General features: G+C 41.9%; 1 protein-coding gene across 1 annotated transcript in view; it reads right to left on the bottom strand.

Annotated features, from left to right (window-relative positions):
• PTPRJ (protein tyrosine phosphatase receptor type J) overlaps positions 1–16,908 on the bottom strand; it is a gene marked incomplete at its 5' end in the record, with an annotated part of 171,189 nt that overhangs the window by 12,126 nt on the left and 142,155 nt on the right. The window contains 9 exons of the mRNA XM_082659638.1: positions 648–782; positions 889–962; positions 3,168–3,258; positions 3,815–3,902; positions 4,562–4,603; positions 7,199–7,286; positions 13,228–13,352; positions 13,467–13,677; positions 15,250–15,381. Of these exons, the coding sequence (XP_082515764.1) occupies positions 648–782; positions 889–962; positions 3,168–3,258; positions 3,815–3,902; positions 4,562–4,603; positions 7,199–7,286; positions 13,228–13,352; positions 13,467–13,677; positions 15,250–15,381 (986 nt within the window). The remainder of the gene's footprint in view (positions 1–647; positions 783–888; positions 963–3,167; positions 3,259–3,814; positions 3,903–4,561; positions 4,604–7,198; positions 7,287–13,227; positions 13,353–13,466; positions 13,678–15,249; positions 15,382–16,908) is intronic.

The following is a 16,908-nucleotide window of genomic DNA, read 5'->3' as shown; positions in this document are numbered from 1 at the left end:
GTCCTATTCCTCGGGCACAGCCTTTCTGAATTTAGCCCATGTTTTTCAATTCTCCTTGGTCCACTTATGGAAAGATGGGATTTTATTACTAGAAGAAATCTTATCTTTGATGGAAGTAGCTGGGAGGATTCCAGGCCATCAGAAGGGAGAGGGAACTGCTGAGACTTCTCTGGGGATACATCAGAAATTTTGCATAAAGAAAGGGTCCCAATGCTATAGAGTAAGTTTGAAAATCACTGAGTTGGTCCAATTGGTCATGTCACAGGTAGAGCTGGTTGCTCGGAGGCAGGTCCGGCTTGCACTCATCCACAGAGCTGATGAACAACGGAGCTGCACATGCCTTCTTCTGCCTCACTAACCCAACCCCTGCTGTTCATTAATGCCAGCAGCAGTGACTTAATGAATAGAGAACATTGCTCTCTGTCCACAAAGGAAGGTAATGATAACATAGAATTTTTTAATGTTTTTCTAGAACTTTTCTCTTAGAGGAGAAAAAGTCAGAAAACACACTTCTAAGAACAGAGGTGCTAATATGTGGGGGAGTGTTTTTTTAAAAAAAGACAAATCATTTTTAAGATACCCTCCCCCCACAGTAAATACGAATGAACGAATTGAACTGAATAATAATAAAAATAACAGATACTAACCCTTCCCTGCTCAGCACATTTGGTCAGCATGACAACGGCATAGACATTTTTCTCCCAAACCATACGCCAAAAATCTTTCAAAGTGTTGGGTAAAGGTCCTTGTGTGGCAATAAATTCTCTCTTGGAATGGTAGCCCTAAAAATGGAAAGCAGTACATATTGAACCTCAAAGAGACAGCAAGAGGACAGCAGGAGGATCTCCTCCTAACCAGCCAGCACTATGGGCCCCGCTCTCCACTTACAGGCATGTAGTTGGCATTGATGTAGTCGTCAGTTGAATGGGCATGGACTGAAAGTTTGACACGGGAAATATCGTCTGTGACATTCAAAGAAAAAAGTTCCATGTTAGAATAGAAGCAAAGGTGTGAGGTGAGTTGAATACAAGAGAAAAAACTGTCGTTTTCATTTATCTAACAGATATTTAGGAGAATGTCCCATGTGTGAGGCCCTGGGCTCAACAGCACCGTAAAGTTTATTTGCATTCATAAGCAATGGCCTTTCGTTTGCATCATAATCTGTTCTAATGCGAGAAATGGGTGCAGAGCCCAACCTTGTGTGTGGCAACCCAACCCTGTGTGGCAACGCAGGGGCTCCATCACACCTTGAAGCTGCATGGCTTGGCGTTTTACATCCACGACCTTATTTCATTCCCACAGTCACCAGATGTGACTGTGGCACAGACAAGTTACATGATCACCTGGGCAGAGCTAGTCAGTGGCAGAGCCACAGTCAGAACCCGGGCAGCCTGGCAACAGGTCCCAAGGTCTTAACCACTCCAGACCGCCTTCTCAGGCAAAACCAACTATTACCATTCTTGGGTGAGTGCCATGAGCCAGGGAAGGCCCTCAGCAATGTTATTTATTCCTTATAACCACACTACAAGCTTCTGCGCCCATTTTAAAGAGGAGGAAACTGAGGGTCAGAGAGATTAAGTGATTTTTCCAAGCACTTTCATCTGGTGCATGGCAGTCAGAATTCAAATCCAGTGCCCTTTCCAGTATAGCAGGGTAGATACTCAGTTAAGACTTTCACACTTTCTCTATTCTCATAAAAAAAAGTTGTTATAAAAAGTCCCAAATGCAAGAATAAACTGAATGTATAAGACTATTATAAGTGGTATATGTGGAATCTAAGATATGACACAAATGAACTTATTTACAAAACTGAAACAGACTCACAGGCATAGAAAACAAACATATAGTTATCAAAGGGGAAAGGGAGTGGGGGGATAAATTAGGAGTTTGGGATTAGCAGATATAAACAGATAAACAACATGGTTCTGTATAACACAGTTATACTGAACTATATTCAATATCCTATAATAAACCATAATGGAAAAGAATATGAAAAAATGTGTGTGTGTGTATATATATATATAATGGAATCACTTTGCTGTACAGCAGAAATTAACAGAACATTGTAAATCAACTATACTTCAATTTTTTTAAAAAAGACTACTATAAGTGGAAGGACGTAAAGCATAAAATTCTCATGTTTCCTATATACTGTCATCTCAAAAACACACACGCAAAATTGTCCAACTCCAGAAATGAAATAATATCCTTAAAATCTCAACTATCAGCCTGAGCTATAAGCAGCAGCTCCTATGTTTCCCTGTCTTTGACAATCCACTATCTCACCCTCCCCTGAACAAAATAACAACAATTCTAAACCCAGTTACCAACACGAGTGTCAGCCTAAAATCTTCCCAATAAAAACAACAGCCAAACTCTGGATCTGAAAATCTCCATAGACATCCACAAAAACGGGCCAATAATCCTGTGTTAACCCTCAAAGTGCAGAGCTGAGGCAGATCCCGACAGCCTAGTTTTAAAAGCGTTTCTCTCAGCACACGCATGAGTCAATGTCTGCTGTCAATATAAGTGCTGGAGGGGCGGCGAGGAATGAAGAGAACGAAGGGAGGAGCTAGAAAATCCTGAATCTAAACAGAATTTAACATTTCAGGCCAGGAAAGAAAAACACAACTTCAAGTAAAACAGACAATTTAAAAAAACAACAAAAAAAGACAGGAATGAACCCAAATGTAATTCATATTTAGCCGTGGAATGCACTCAGCCAACCAGAGACGTGTCTGGACAAACAGAAAGCATTACTCCCTGCCTGCCCTCGCCCTGCTCCCTTTCATTCCAGAACTATACTAACGGAAATAAAAGAGCTGTGGGAATAAAGGGGTTCAAAGCGCAGACTCTGGCCTTTTCCCTGAATGAAACTGACAGACTCGGTCCAAGTCTGGTCCCATCATGACTATCTGTGTGACTCTGGGCAAATCACCTAGCCACTCTGTGCCTCATTGTCCTCATCTACTACCTATTTCATAAGGCTACTGTGAGGATTGAATTCAATGGCATATGCCTGAACACCGTGCTCAGCACACAGAAGGTGACTAAGGAATGGCTATGGAAGTGGTTAGTTCGTATCTGGATTCTTCTCCCCTCTACTGTTAAGAGATGTGATGCCAATGATGGAAAAAAGGGAAAGTAATGTGGAAAAAACAACTTACAGGGTAGAACATTGTTATAGCGATTTTTTCCTCTATTCTCAGCCAGTTCAGCTGCGTACTTAGGTAGACTAATTCCAACAAGCTTCAGATCCTAAAAACAGAACATATGAGTTGTTCATTTATTCAGTGTTCAAATGTTAGTTATACTACTCAGAGAGTACGAAAGAACAAAGTGGGAATGCAGAGATGTTATGGGTAACATTGTGTCCCTCAAATAGATATGCAGAAGTTCTAACCTCTGGTACCTGTGAATGAAATCTGAGTTGAAAATACAGCTTTTGCAGATGTACTCAAGATAAGACGAGGTCATACTGCAGTAGGGCAGGGCCCTTAGTGCAATATCACTGGTGTCTTTATAAGAGGAGAAAAGACACTGAGATACAGACACACAAGGGAGACATGTGAAGATGGAGGTTATATGGCCACAAGTCAAGAATGCTTGGGGCTTCCAGAAGCTGGATGAAACAAGGAAGGATCCTCCCCAAGAGGTTTCAGAGGGGCCCCCAGGGGACCTGCAAGAGCTTCTCTCTCCCCTCAAAGAGGGCTGCCTCTCACCCAAAGCTTCACCATAAAACGGAAACAGGCAGTTTTCCAACTTTCAGGAAAAACGTAGAGCAATTAAAAACACAACATTTACAGCCACATACTTCATATTCTTCTGCAAATCCACAGTTGGAGTCAGCTTGCTGTTTCTTAAAGTAGGCCTCAAAATTCTCCACTTTGATTAACTTGGATCTAGGAAAACAAAACAGGATTTTTTGCATTCAACCAAGTTCACACTCAAAATAGAAAAATACAAGTTATTTTTTTAAAAAGTGGAGAGTTTACTCACTTTTTAGGTCTTCATCATAGAAAAGGAAAGAAATAAAATAAGCAGTTAGAAAAAAATGACTCAACCATGACTCTGGAGATGATAGTAAACATCTTCCCAAAGAAAACCTGTAGTACAAGAGGCGGGCGGGCGGGCGGTGGCAGGTGGTGGCACTATAATGTTATTTACAAAACAATGAAATACGAATCAGGAAATCTGACTTCTAGACCCTGTTATAGAACTGATTGGTTTTGTGACTTTGAGCAAGTTCTCTCCTCCTAGATCTTCATAACCTTTTTTGAATCACAAAATATATATTTGTTGGTAGACTATAGGGCAAAAGTATGGTTCCCCTTGCCATTGTACAACACGGCAAGGAAGCTAGCTTCAGGAGACTAGGAAACATAGGTTCCGTGCAGAATAACAAGGCTAATAAGGACTTCCGGAGGATTAGGTCCAAACCTGTCGAAAAGTGGCAGCAGTTTCCATCAAAAAACAAACAAACAAACAAAAAAACCTCAAAATAGGCACTGAACAGATTGAGGGGTTAAATGTATGAAGGTGCACAACTCTAGAGACTTACTTAATTTGAGAAAAGGACACGTCATTGTTCTTGGCATCTTTCCTGTTTTGAAAGAAAAAGAAAGACCCATTAGATCAAAACAGCTTAATTCTGTGCTTTGTCCCCTTTGTGTATCTACAAAATGCCTTTTCGCTGAGCATTAGTTCATACACAGCATTACTTCCTGCTCACAAATACTAGACTTAACGGTCTAAGCAGCAAATGCTGAGTATAAGCCTGTGAAGTTACTCTCTTTTTTTTTTTTTTTTTTTTTTGCGGTACGCGGGCCTCTCACTGTTGTGGCCTCTCCCTTTGCGGAGCACAGACTCCGGACGCGCAGGCTCAGCGGCCATGGCTCACGGGCCCAGCCGCTCCGCGGCATGTGGGATCCTCCCGGACCGGGGCACGAACCCGTGTCCCCTGCATCGGCAGGCGGACTCTCAACCACTGCGCCACCAGGGAAGCCGAAGTTACTCTCTTTTATACCATCTAAAAGTATTGAAGAATCTTACTGAAGCAATGTGCAGGAGTTCCTCTGGGTACATACCGGCAGCACCACCCTAGCGTGAAGCCACACTCGTTCTTTAGTGCTCTGGTTTTTGTTTTCTTGGTTTGTTATTCGTTTGGCTTTGGTTTTGGTTTTGGCGTTGAGAAAGCCTTTCTGATAAAGTTAATGTAATAAACCAGAAAATACACCCAGTGTCGGCAAGGTGGTCGGGCACCTGGCACTCTTCTGTACTGCTGGCTAAACCCCATGCTGGCGTTAAAAGAAAAAAACTTTCTGGAAGGCAATTTCGCAGCACGTATCAAAATTGATAACATGCATACCCACTGACCCAGCAATTTCCCAGCTTGGAATTTAGCCTAAGGGAGTAATCATGAACGTGCCCAGATTTACACACAAGGATAAGCAACTGTGGCAAACAAACAAACTAACAAAATACCTGAAAACATCAGGAATTTGGTGAATAATTTCTATACAGCTGAATACTCAACAGCCACTTAAAATGAAGAAGATCTGAAGCCGTCCACAATGTCTTGTGAACAAAGCAGGCCAGAAAATGATATGTATAATATGATTCTGTTTGTGGGGATGTGTGTGTGTATTTGTGTGAGTTTTGTAATCACATCGATGTTGAGTAGTTTTGTGTGGGTGTGATTATGGCTTATTTCTTTTCTTTGCCCTTCTTTTCTGTTTTTTAACTCTTTGCCGTAAATATGTAAAACTTTTCTTTTAATAAGAAACAATACAGCTGTTTTTGACCCCTCCCTCGAAAAAAAAATCAGAATCTAATGCAAAAAGATGTAATACGGGCACTGCCTCTCAACCCACGAGAGCAAGGCGGTGGCAGAAGACCAGGTGTAGGATGCATTAGAAACCCTGGGCCAGGATGAAATCCCCTGGCTGGCAGCATCCGATAACAGTGACTAAATCCCAGCTGATACACAGGATTCACACCCTGCATGGTCAGGCAGGAGGGTGTGCAATGAAAAGCAAAGACCAGGTCCAAGTCCATTTCCACACTTCCTACACTCAGCTTCTGCATCCTTGCAATGGGGCTTGGGAGACCTGCCTCATAGGGCCTCATGTATGAGAGAATTCATGAAAAGCACAAGTCCAGGCACACAGTAAGTGCTCAAGACAGAGTTGCTATTTTTACTATTTAACTACCCCAAAGAGTAACTGTACAGATAAAATAATAATAGCATAAGAGGTATAAGATACTGTCAAAGCACTTTTTTTTATTTAATGCTCCTAGGCGGCACGAGTTAGGCACTGTTATCATCCCTGTATCATACATTATCCAAGACCTTAAATCCAAGCTCCCTAACCACCAGTCAGAGACAGAGCGTGTGTTCAAACTTAGCTGACTCTAAAACGCCATCTCTTAACAGTCTGGTTTGTGAACTAGAATGCCTGTTTGAAAGCAGCCCCTTCTGTTGCAGTGTTTACCATGACCTAATGCTTTAAAACCCTCCAGCTCACAGGGACTTCCCGAGTGGTCCAGTGGTTAAGACTCTGAGCTCCCAATGCAGGGGGCCTGGGTTCAACTCCCGGTCAGGAAACTAGATCCCACATGCATGCCACAACTAAGGTGCCCTGAAGCCACAACTAAGGAGCCCGCCTGGCACAACTAAGACCCGGTGCAACCAAATAAATAAATATATTAAAAAAAATAATAAATGCTTAAAAAAATTTTTTTTAATAAATAAATAAATAAAAGAAAACCCTCCAGCTCAGAGACTGAGATGAAATAAGACGGGCCGGACAGTGAAGACTCTGGATGATGGGGACCTGGGGGCTCACTATACTATCCCTTCCATCTGTGTGACTGTCTGGTTACCCACAATACAAAGGTCCCTTTAAAAGTAGGATATTATTGGGCTTCCCTGGTGGCTCAGTGGTTGAGAGTCAGCCTGCCAATGCAGGGGACACGGGTTCATGCCCCGGTCCGGGAAGATCCCACATGCCACGGAGTGGCTGGGCCCGTGAACCATGGCCACTGAGCCTGCGCGTCTGGAGCCTGTGCTCCGCAATGGGAGAGGCCACAACAGTGAGAGGCCCATGTACTGCAAAAAAAAAAAAACAAAAAAAAACAAAAACAAAACTAAAAAAAAAAAAAGTAGGATATTATTGTTAACATAAGCAATAGTCACCTTTTCCTTCTCCAGAAGAGGAAGCCTCCTACGGCCACAATAACCAAGGCACCAAAGATACATCCAAACACTGCTCCACAGATGACACCTGGGAAAAGTCCAAATGGGAACCACTTCAAGAGGTGTTCACAGACAACTAGAGAAGATCATACTAAAGTGAAGTCAGTCAGAAAGAGGAAGACATGCCATATGATATCACTTTTATGTGGAATCGAAAATATGACAAAAATGAACCTATCTACGAAATAGAAACAGACTCACAGACTCAGAGAACAGACTTGTGGTTGCCAACGGGGAGGGAGGGTGGGGGAGGGAAGGACTGGGAGTTTGGGATTAGCAGATGAAAACTATTACATATAGGATGGATAAACAACAAGGTCCTACTGTAGAGCACAGGGAACTATATTCAATACCCTGTGATAAACCATAATGGAAAAGAATATGAAAAAGAATATATATGTGTATAACTGAATCACTTGGCTGTGTACCAGAAACTAACACAACATTGTAAATCAACTATATTTCAATAAATTTTTTTTGAATTTTATTTATTTTTTTACACAGCAGGTTCTTATTAGTCATCGATTTTACACACATCAGTGTATACATGTCAATCCCAATCGCCCAATTCATCACACCACCACCACCACCATCCCCCCACCGCTTTCCCCGCTTGGTGTCCATACATTTGTTCTCTACATCTATGTCTCATTTTCTGCCCTGCAAACTGGTTCATCTGTACCATTTTTCTAGGTTCCACATATATGTGTTAATATACGATATTTGTTTTTCTCTTTTTGACTTACTTCACTCTGTATGACAGTCTCTAGATCCATCCACGTCTCAACAAATGACCCAATATCGTTCCTTTTTATGGCTGAGTAATATTCCATTGTATATATGTACCACATCTTCTTTATTCATTCGTCTGTCGGTGGACATTTAGGTTGCATCCATGACCTGGCTATTGTGAATAGTGCTGCAATGAACATTGGGGTGCATGTGTCATTTTCAATTATGGTTTTCTCTGGGTATATGCCCAATAGTGGGATTGCTGGGTCAAACGGTAATTCTATTTTTAGTTTTTAAAGGAACCTCCATACTGTTCTCCATAGTGGCTGTATCAATTTACATTCCCATCAACAGTGCAAGAGGGTTCCCTTTTCTCCACACCTTCTCCAGCATTTGTTGTTTGTAGATTTTCTGATGATGCCCATTCTAACTGGTGTGAGGTGATACCTCATTGTAGCTTTGATTTGCATTTCTCCAATTAGTGATGTTGAGCAGCTTTTCATGTGCTTCTTGCCCATCTGTATGTCTTCTTTGGTGAAATGTCTATTTAGTTCTTCTGCCCATTTTTGGATTGGGTTGTTTGTTTCTTTAATATTGAGCTGCTTGAGCTGTTTATATATTTTGGAGATTAATCCTTTGTCCGTTGATTCGTTTGCAAATATTTTCTCCCATTCTGAGGGTTGTCTTTCCGTCTTGTTTATGGTTTCCTTTGCTGTGCAAAAGCTTTGAAGTTTCATTAGGGCCCATTTGTTTATTTTTGTTTTTATTTCCATTACTCTAGGAGGTGGATCAAAAAAGATCTTGCTGTGATTCATGTCAAAGAGTGTTCTTCCTATGTTTTCCTCTAAGAGTTTTATAGTGTCCGGTCTTACATTTAGGTCTCTAATCCATTTTGAGTTTATTTTTGTGTATGGTGTTAGGAAGTGTTCTAATTTCATTCTTTTACACGTGGCTGTCCAGTTTTCCCAGCACCACTTATTGAAGAGACTGCCTTTTCTCCATTGTATATCCTCTTTTCTCCATTGTATATCCTTGCCTCCTTTGTCATAGATTAGTTGACCATAGGTGCGTGGGTTTACCTCTGGGCTTTCTATCTTGTTCCATTGATTTATGTTTCTGTTTTTGTGCCAGTACCATATTCTCTTGATTACTGTAGCTTTGTAGTATAGTCTGAAGTCAGGGAGTCTGATTCCTCCAGCTCCGTTTTTTTCCCTCCAGACTGCTTTGGCTATTCGGGGTCTTTTGTGTCTCCATACAAATTTAAAATTTTTTGTTCTAGTTCCATAAAAAATGCCATTGGTAATCTGATAGGGATTGCATTGAATCTGTAGATTGCTTTGGGTAGTATAGTAAAATCATTTTCACAATACTGATTCTTCCAATCCAAGAACATGGTATGTCTCTCCATCTGTTGGTATCATCTTTAATTTCTTTCATCAGTGTCTTATAGTTTCCTGCATACAGGTCTTTTGTCTCCCTAGGTAGGTTTATTCCTAGGTTATTTTATTCTTTTTGTTGCAATGGTAAATGGCAGTGTTTTCTTAATTTCACTTTCAGATTTTTCATCATTAGTGTATAGGAATACAAGAGATTTCTGTGCATCAATTTTGTATCCTGAAACTTTACCAAATTCATTGATTAGATCTAGTAGTTTTCTGGTGGCATCTTTAGGATTCTCTATGTATAGTATCATGTCATCTGCAAACAGTGACAGTTTTACTTCTTTTCCGATTTGGATTCCTTTTATTTCTTTTTCTTCTCTGATTGCTGTGGCTAGGACTTCCAAAACTATGTTGAATAATAGTGGTGAGAGTGGACATCCCTTTCTTCTTCCTGATCTTAGAGGAAATGCTTTCAGTTTTTCACCATTGAGAACGATGTTTGCTGTGGGTTTGTCATATATGGCCTCTATTATGTTGAGGTAGGCTCCCTCTATGCCCACTTTCTGGAGAGTTTTTATCATAAATCGGTGTTGAATTTTGCCAAAAGCTTTCTCTGCATCTATTGAGATGATCATATGGTTTTTATTCTTCAATTTGTTGATATGGTGTATCACATTGCTTGATTTGCGTATATTGAAGAATCCTTGCATCCCTGGGATAAATCCCACTTCATCATGGTGTATGATCCTTTTAATGTGTTGTTGGATTCTGTTTGCTAGTATTTTGTTGAGGATTTTTGCATCTATATTCATCAGTGATGTTGGTCTGTAATTTTCTTTTTTTGTAGTATCTTGGTCTCGTTTTGGTATCAGGGTGATGGTGGCCTCATAGAATGAGTTTAGGAGTGTTCCTTCCTCTGCAATATTTTGGAAGAGTTTGAGAAGGATGGGTGTTAGGTCTTCTCTAAATGTTTGATAGAATTCACCTGTGAAGCCATCTGGTCCTGGGCTTTTGTTTGTTGGAAGATTTTTAATCACAGTTTCAATTTCAGTGCTTGTGATTGGTCTGTCCATATTTTGTATTTCTTCCTGGTTCAGTCTTGGAAGTTTATACCTTTCTAAGAATTTGTCCATTTCTTCCAGGTTGTCCATTTTATTGGCATGGAGTTGCTTGTAGTAGTCTCTTAGGATGCTTTGTATTTCTACGGTGTCCGTTGTAACTTCTCCTTTTTCATTTCTAATTTTATTGATTTGAGTCCTCTCCCTCTTTTTCTTGATGAGTCTGGCTAATGGTTTATCAATTTTTTTATCTTCTCAAAGAAGCAGCTTTTAGTTTTACTGATCTTTGCTACTGTTTTCTTTGTTTCTATTTCATTTATTTCTGCTCTGATCTTTATGATTTCTTTCCTTCCGCTAACTTTGGGTTTTGTTTGTTCTTCTTTCTCTAGTTCCTTTAGGTGTAAGGTTAGATTGTTTATTTGAGATTTTTCTTGTTTCTTGAGGTAGGCTTGTATAGCTATAAACTTCTCTCTTAGAACTGCTTTTGCTGCATCCCATAGGTTTCGGATCGTCGTGTTCTCATTGTCATTTGTCTCTAGGTATTTTTTGATTTCCTCTTTGATTTCTTCAGTGATCTCTTGGTTATTTAGTAACGTATTGTTTAGCCTCCATGTGTTTGTGTTTTTTATGTTTTTTTCCCTGTAATTCATTTCTAATCTCATAGCGTGTGGTCAGAAAAGATGCTTGATATGATTTCAATTTTCGTAAATTTACTGAAGCTTAATTTGTGACCCAAGATGTGATCTATCCTAGAGAATATTCCATGCACACTTGAGAAGAAAGTGTAATCTGCTGTTTTGGGATGGAATGTCCTATAAATATCAATTAAGTCTATCAGGTCTATTGTGTCATTTTAAGCTTCTGTTTCCTTATTTATTTTCATTTTGGATGATCTGTCTATTGGTGTTAAGTGAGGTGTTAAAGTCCCCCACTATTATTGTGTTACTGTCGATTTCCTCTTTTATAGCTGTTAGCAGTTGCCTTATGTATTGAGGTGTTCCTGTGTTGGCTGCATATATATTTATAATTGTTATATCTTCTTCTTGGATTGATCCCTTGATCATTATGTAGTGTCCTTCCTTGTCTCTTGTAATATTCTTTATTTTAAAGTCTATTTTATCTGATATGAGTATTGCTACTCCAGCTTTCTTCTGATTTCCATTTGCATGGAATATCTTTTTCCATTCCCTCACTTTCAGTCTGAATGTGTCCCTAGGTCTGAAGTGGGTCTCTTGTAGACAGCATATATATGGGTCTTGTTTTTGTATCCATTCAGCAAGCCTGTGTCTTTTGGTTGGAGCATTTAACACATTCATGTTTAAGGTAATTATCAATATGAATGTTCCTATGACCATTTTCTCAATTGTTTTCGGTTTGTTTTTGTAGGTCCTTTTCTTCTCTTCTGTCTCCCACTTAGAGAAGTTCCTTTAGCATTTGTTGTAGAGCTGGTCTTGTGGTGCTGAATTCTCTTAGCTTTTGCTTGTCTGTAAAGCTTTTGATTTCTCCATTGAATCTGAATGAGATCCTTACTGGGTAGAGTAATCTTGGTTGTAGGTTCTTCCCTTTCATCACTTTATCATGCCACACCCTTCTGGCTTGTAGAGTTTCTGCTGACAAATCAGCTGCTAACCTTATGGGAGTTCCCTTGTATGTTATTTGTCGTTTTTCCCTTGCTGCTTTCAATATTTTTCTTTGTCTTTAATTTTTGCCAATTTGATTACTATGTGTCTTGGCATGTTTCCCCTTGGGTTTATCCTGTATGGGACTCTGCGCTTCCTGGACTTGGGTGGCTATTTCCTTTCCCATGTTAGGGAAGTTTCCGACGATAATCTATTCAAATATTTTCTCTGGTCCTTTTTCTCTCTCTTCTCCTTCTGGGACCCCTATAATGCGAATGTTGTTGCATTTAATGTTGTCCCAGAGGTCCCTTAGGCTGTCTTCATTTCTTTTCATTCTTTTTTCTTTATTCTGTTCTGCAGCAGTGAATTCCACCATTCTGTCTTCCAGGTCACTTATCTGTTCTTCTGCCTCAGTTATTCTGCTATTGATTCCTTCTAGTGTAGTTTTCATTTCAGTTATTGTATTGTTCATGTCTGTTTGTTTGTTCTTTAATTCTTCTAGGTCTTTGTTAAACATTTCTTGCATCTTCTCGATCTTTGCCTCCATTCTTTTTCCGAGGTCCCGGATCATCTTCACTATCATTATTCTGAGTTCTTTTTCTGGAAGGTTGCCTATCTCCACTTCATTTAGTTGTTTTTATGGGGTTTTATCTTGTTCCATCATCTGGTACATAGCCCTCTGCCTTTTCATCTTGTCTCTCTTTCTGTGAATGTGGTTTTTGTTCCACAGGCTGTGGGATTGTAGATCTTCTTGCTTCTGCTGTCTGCTCTCTCTCAATCAACTTTTTAAAAATAAAATAAAATAAAATGGGAGTTGGACAAGATGATTCCCATGGCTCCTTCTGATCCTAATATTCAAGGGTTCCATACCCTAAAAGTCACATGTGTGCCTGGTACATGGGCACACAAATGACTACACTGAGAAAAAATGACCAAACAGTGTTTGCCGATTGGAAGTGTAACTGGATTTCAGAGAAGGGAGTGTGGTGGGCGGGGCCTGTGGGGACCTCAGAAGAGGAAGCTGAGCTCGGTCCTGATGGCCCAGTGACATCTCAGCTTCTGAGAGGACAGACCAGGCTCTCCTACCCTCCTGGGGGCCCCAGGGAGGTGTGTAGACCCCCATGCTCCTGTGGATACTGGAAGCAAAAAGTCAATGCATTGCTAAGATGCTCTTCTACCTGGATCCTGGGGCAAGAAAACAGCATCTGAGTAGCGACTGAAGGACACGTAGCTCTCAGCCCCATCTATGAGTCCATCACTGTGAGGGTTGAAGGTAATATTGGTGAAGCCAGCCACAGAAGCCCTGTGGGGTGACAAGAGGAAAGAGGGGTGGCTGAGAAGTGTCTGATGGCCCAGGCACATATAGTTTTGCACTCAGAGGCCCAGCCCCCAAAGGGCAAAAACCACAAGGCATTACCGATAGGAACCCAGAGGTTCCAGCTTCCCGTTGTAATAGCCGTGCGTGGTGGACTCGTTCCCAACATTGATTTCGTATTTCAAGACTTCAGATAAGCCCTGAGAACAGCTCTTTTCTTCTGTTGTTATGAGGTATGTCACATAGGTATCCGAGGCCCCCTTTTTGAAATCTTCGTACGTATATCTCAATACATCTGCTGACGGATGAACAGCTAAGAAAGGCACACGGAAGGAAAGCCATAAGAAAGTGATTGCAGAGATTTAAGTCTCCCTCGTTTCTAAATAATGACCAGGGTGATGGTGGTGACAGCTGCCATCTCTCACGTATGCTCTCTCTGCCAGGTTTTCCTTATATTAAGTTCTAAGGGCTTTACTTACATTAACTCATTTAATCCCCACAATAATCTCATCGCATAGGCTTACCACCCCCACTTTACAGGTGGGAAAATGAGACACAGAAAGGTAAAAAGACCTGGGCCCCAAGCTGCACTGCCTACGTGGTAAAGTCGTATTTCTAACCCAGACCACCTGACGCGGAGGGTGTGATCTCATCCATCACAGGCTGGTACTGGTCAGGCTGGTCAGTGTGCAATATCATCTCCCCTGTTCAGCAAAGGTCTGAGCTTGGGATTTGCTGAATACCTTCACAGCAAAATGACTAGGTGTTTGAAACAGACCCAAAACAAAAGATAGAAAGAGAGAGAGAGAGAGAGAGAGATCTCAATGTCTCTTTTTGAGATTTAGCTGCAGGTTTTCAACACCAGCAAATCCCTTGTCTTCCTGGATTCCCGCAGCCCTGACAGTGTGTTTGAGCTCTGTCTTCTTTGGGGAGATGAGGACAGCATCACAGGCTGTGAGACTGGGCAAGGGGGGCACTGCATAATTCAGAGTTAAAGAATCACCAAGAACAGCAAAACTCTGCACTTTTTTATTGTTTTGGCCACACCGCACGGCTCGCGGGATCTTATTTCCCCGACCGGGGATTGAACCCGGGCCCCTAGTATTGAAAGCACCGAGTCCTAACCACTGGACTGCCAGGGAATTTCCAAAACTCACCGCTTTAAACCCAGACCTTGGGCAAAGCACCCACACATAGTTAACAAAGACACCCTCAAATCATTCCCGTCTCACTTCCAGGGAATGTAATGGAGCCCTTTAAGGAAAAGCAGCGTTTAATCCACCTCCTCTCTCAGCTATGACAATGCTTTTTGCAAGTTCCCACTACAAATGCAAATCTTTTCCTTTTTTCTTCCAAGAGAAAGTCACCCTTTGAGGATGATTTGTGCGTGTGTGTTCATGTGTGTGTGTGTGTGTGTGTGTGTGACAAACTTGGTTAAAACTAATATTCTGCCACCTAAAAGACCCTGTGCTGCAAAAGAGATGAAAAACGTAGATCAGAGGTAAGAAAGTCATGGCCATGGGCCAAATCCAGCCAGCCACCCCTTTTGGTAAATACTAGAACAGTCATACTGACTCTTTCTGTATCTTCTATGGCTAGTTTCACACTACAACTGCAAAGTTGAATAGCTGAGAAGGAGACTGTAGGACCTGCAAAACTTAGAATGTTTGCTATCTGGCCCTTTACACTAAGTCTGTCAACCTCTGACCTAGCTCATCAGGCAAATGGCTTACACCCACCCACCCCGGGGCGAGTGCCAAAGCGTGGGTCGCAGTATAAAACCAGACGTGTGTTTGTCTCATGAATGCGTTTCAGTGGGCACTAAAATGGTACCCAGTCATGCCATCACCCACTGGCTGTTTAACCCATAATGACCCCTCCTTACCGTCCCCAGTGGTGAGAATGAGCGCGTAGGCTTTGATGGGTCCGTGGCTGGCTTCAAACCCACTGAATTTGACCTTCACAGAATTGTGACTGACAGATGTAATATTAGGGGATCCATCTGGAGAAGGAGGGTCTGAAACAGAACAAAAGAAAACATGATCACCCAACATTTAAAACCACAGGAGCAACAAAATTATGAAGGAGAGGATTTGCTGCAGTGCCCCACTCAAGTTCTGCCCTTGCTCTGGAAGCTGTGTGCTGGGCTCATGCAAAGCAAATCTAGAAGCAAAGGGCAGGGATGGGAACTGGTGGGGAACAAAGATGGCAAGTCCTTGGGGAGCCTGCCTGGCTGACAATGACCCCTTCACTGGGTCCAGCCACATTGCCAGGGTGGCCTCCTGGCAGCCTTGTTTGTAGAAGATAACGTGCCTTTTCTATCTTCCCCCAGTCCCTCCTGACCCAGAGAGCCCAGATTCCTTATTTTGAGAATGGGGGCAGAAGAAGGAGAACAAGACGGAGACTGTGTGGGTAGAACTCCAAGGTGAGAACTTGGGAGCTGAAAGCAGACATCTGTCAGCACATGGACTTGGCCCCAGGACTGGCTGGTCAGAGAGCAATGATGAAGCAGATAGTTACCCAGAAGGAAGCAAAGATGACATGGAGAGAACATACTTTCTCCTGACACCTGGCTGCATGCCGGCTCTGCACCCTTCACACCGAAGTCCTTGATTTTTGCTGGAGTAGGTTTAAAACTCTGCCTAGACAAAATCCAACTGACCCTCTTCCCGGAAACCAGAAAAGCCCACATGGGAACACTCCGTGAGTGGCCTTCATGGTCCTGTGCCTCGCCTTTCCCAAGCTAAGCTTAGGAAGCCACTCTCTACATTAACACAAAAGGAAGGAAAGGTGAATTCAAGATGATCTCTCTCCACACTCTCTCTACCTAAATTGGTCTCCCACATACAGTTTGAGTGTTTCTGTTATTATAACCAAGATGCAGGGAGACTGAGAAAACTGAACTCCAAAAAAAAAAAAAGACCATAACACAATTTTCCAAATGTATGCTGTCCAATATGGCAGCCACTAACCACATGTACCCACTGAGCGCTTGAAAGGTGACAGGCCCAAGTTTGGACATAAAGTATCTCATTAATAACTCACTTTATACAAATTACATGTTGGAATGATAACATTTTTAATATACTGAGTTAAATAAAATATGATCAAAACTCAGATCAAAACTCATTTCAGCTCCTCCTTTTTTTTTTTCCTGGCCATGCCAGCCAGCTTATGGGATCTTAGTTCCCCGACCAGGGATCGAACCCGGGCCCCCAGAAGTGAAAGCAGAGTTCTAACCACTGAACCACCAGGGAATTTCCAGCTGCTCCTTTTTACAGTTTCTTAATGTGGCTCCTAGAAAAGTTTTTATTATATAGGAGGCTCACATGATTTTCTATTGGAAGGCACAGCTCTAAACCATCCTTCAGCAACCTCTCAAGTAACTGACCGCAGTGGCCACTTGGAGGCGCTGTCCATCGTCTAAGTGTCAGCTGCCTCAACAGACACTTCCTAGCACCAGCTCCCACCCCGTCCACAGCTCTATGCCTTTTAGCGGGCCAGCGAGGAGTCCCCAGCTCCCTGCCCCACGACAGCTCCACCC

This window comes from Grampus griseus, assembly GCF_964374135.1.
Source record: "Grampus griseus genome assembly, chromosome: 8".
NCBI lineage: Eukaryota > Metazoa > Chordata > Mammalia > Artiodactyla > Delphinidae > Grampus > Grampus griseus.
Note: the sequence above shows the minus strand (reverse complement) of the source record. Positions and strands in the feature narration are given on the sequence as shown.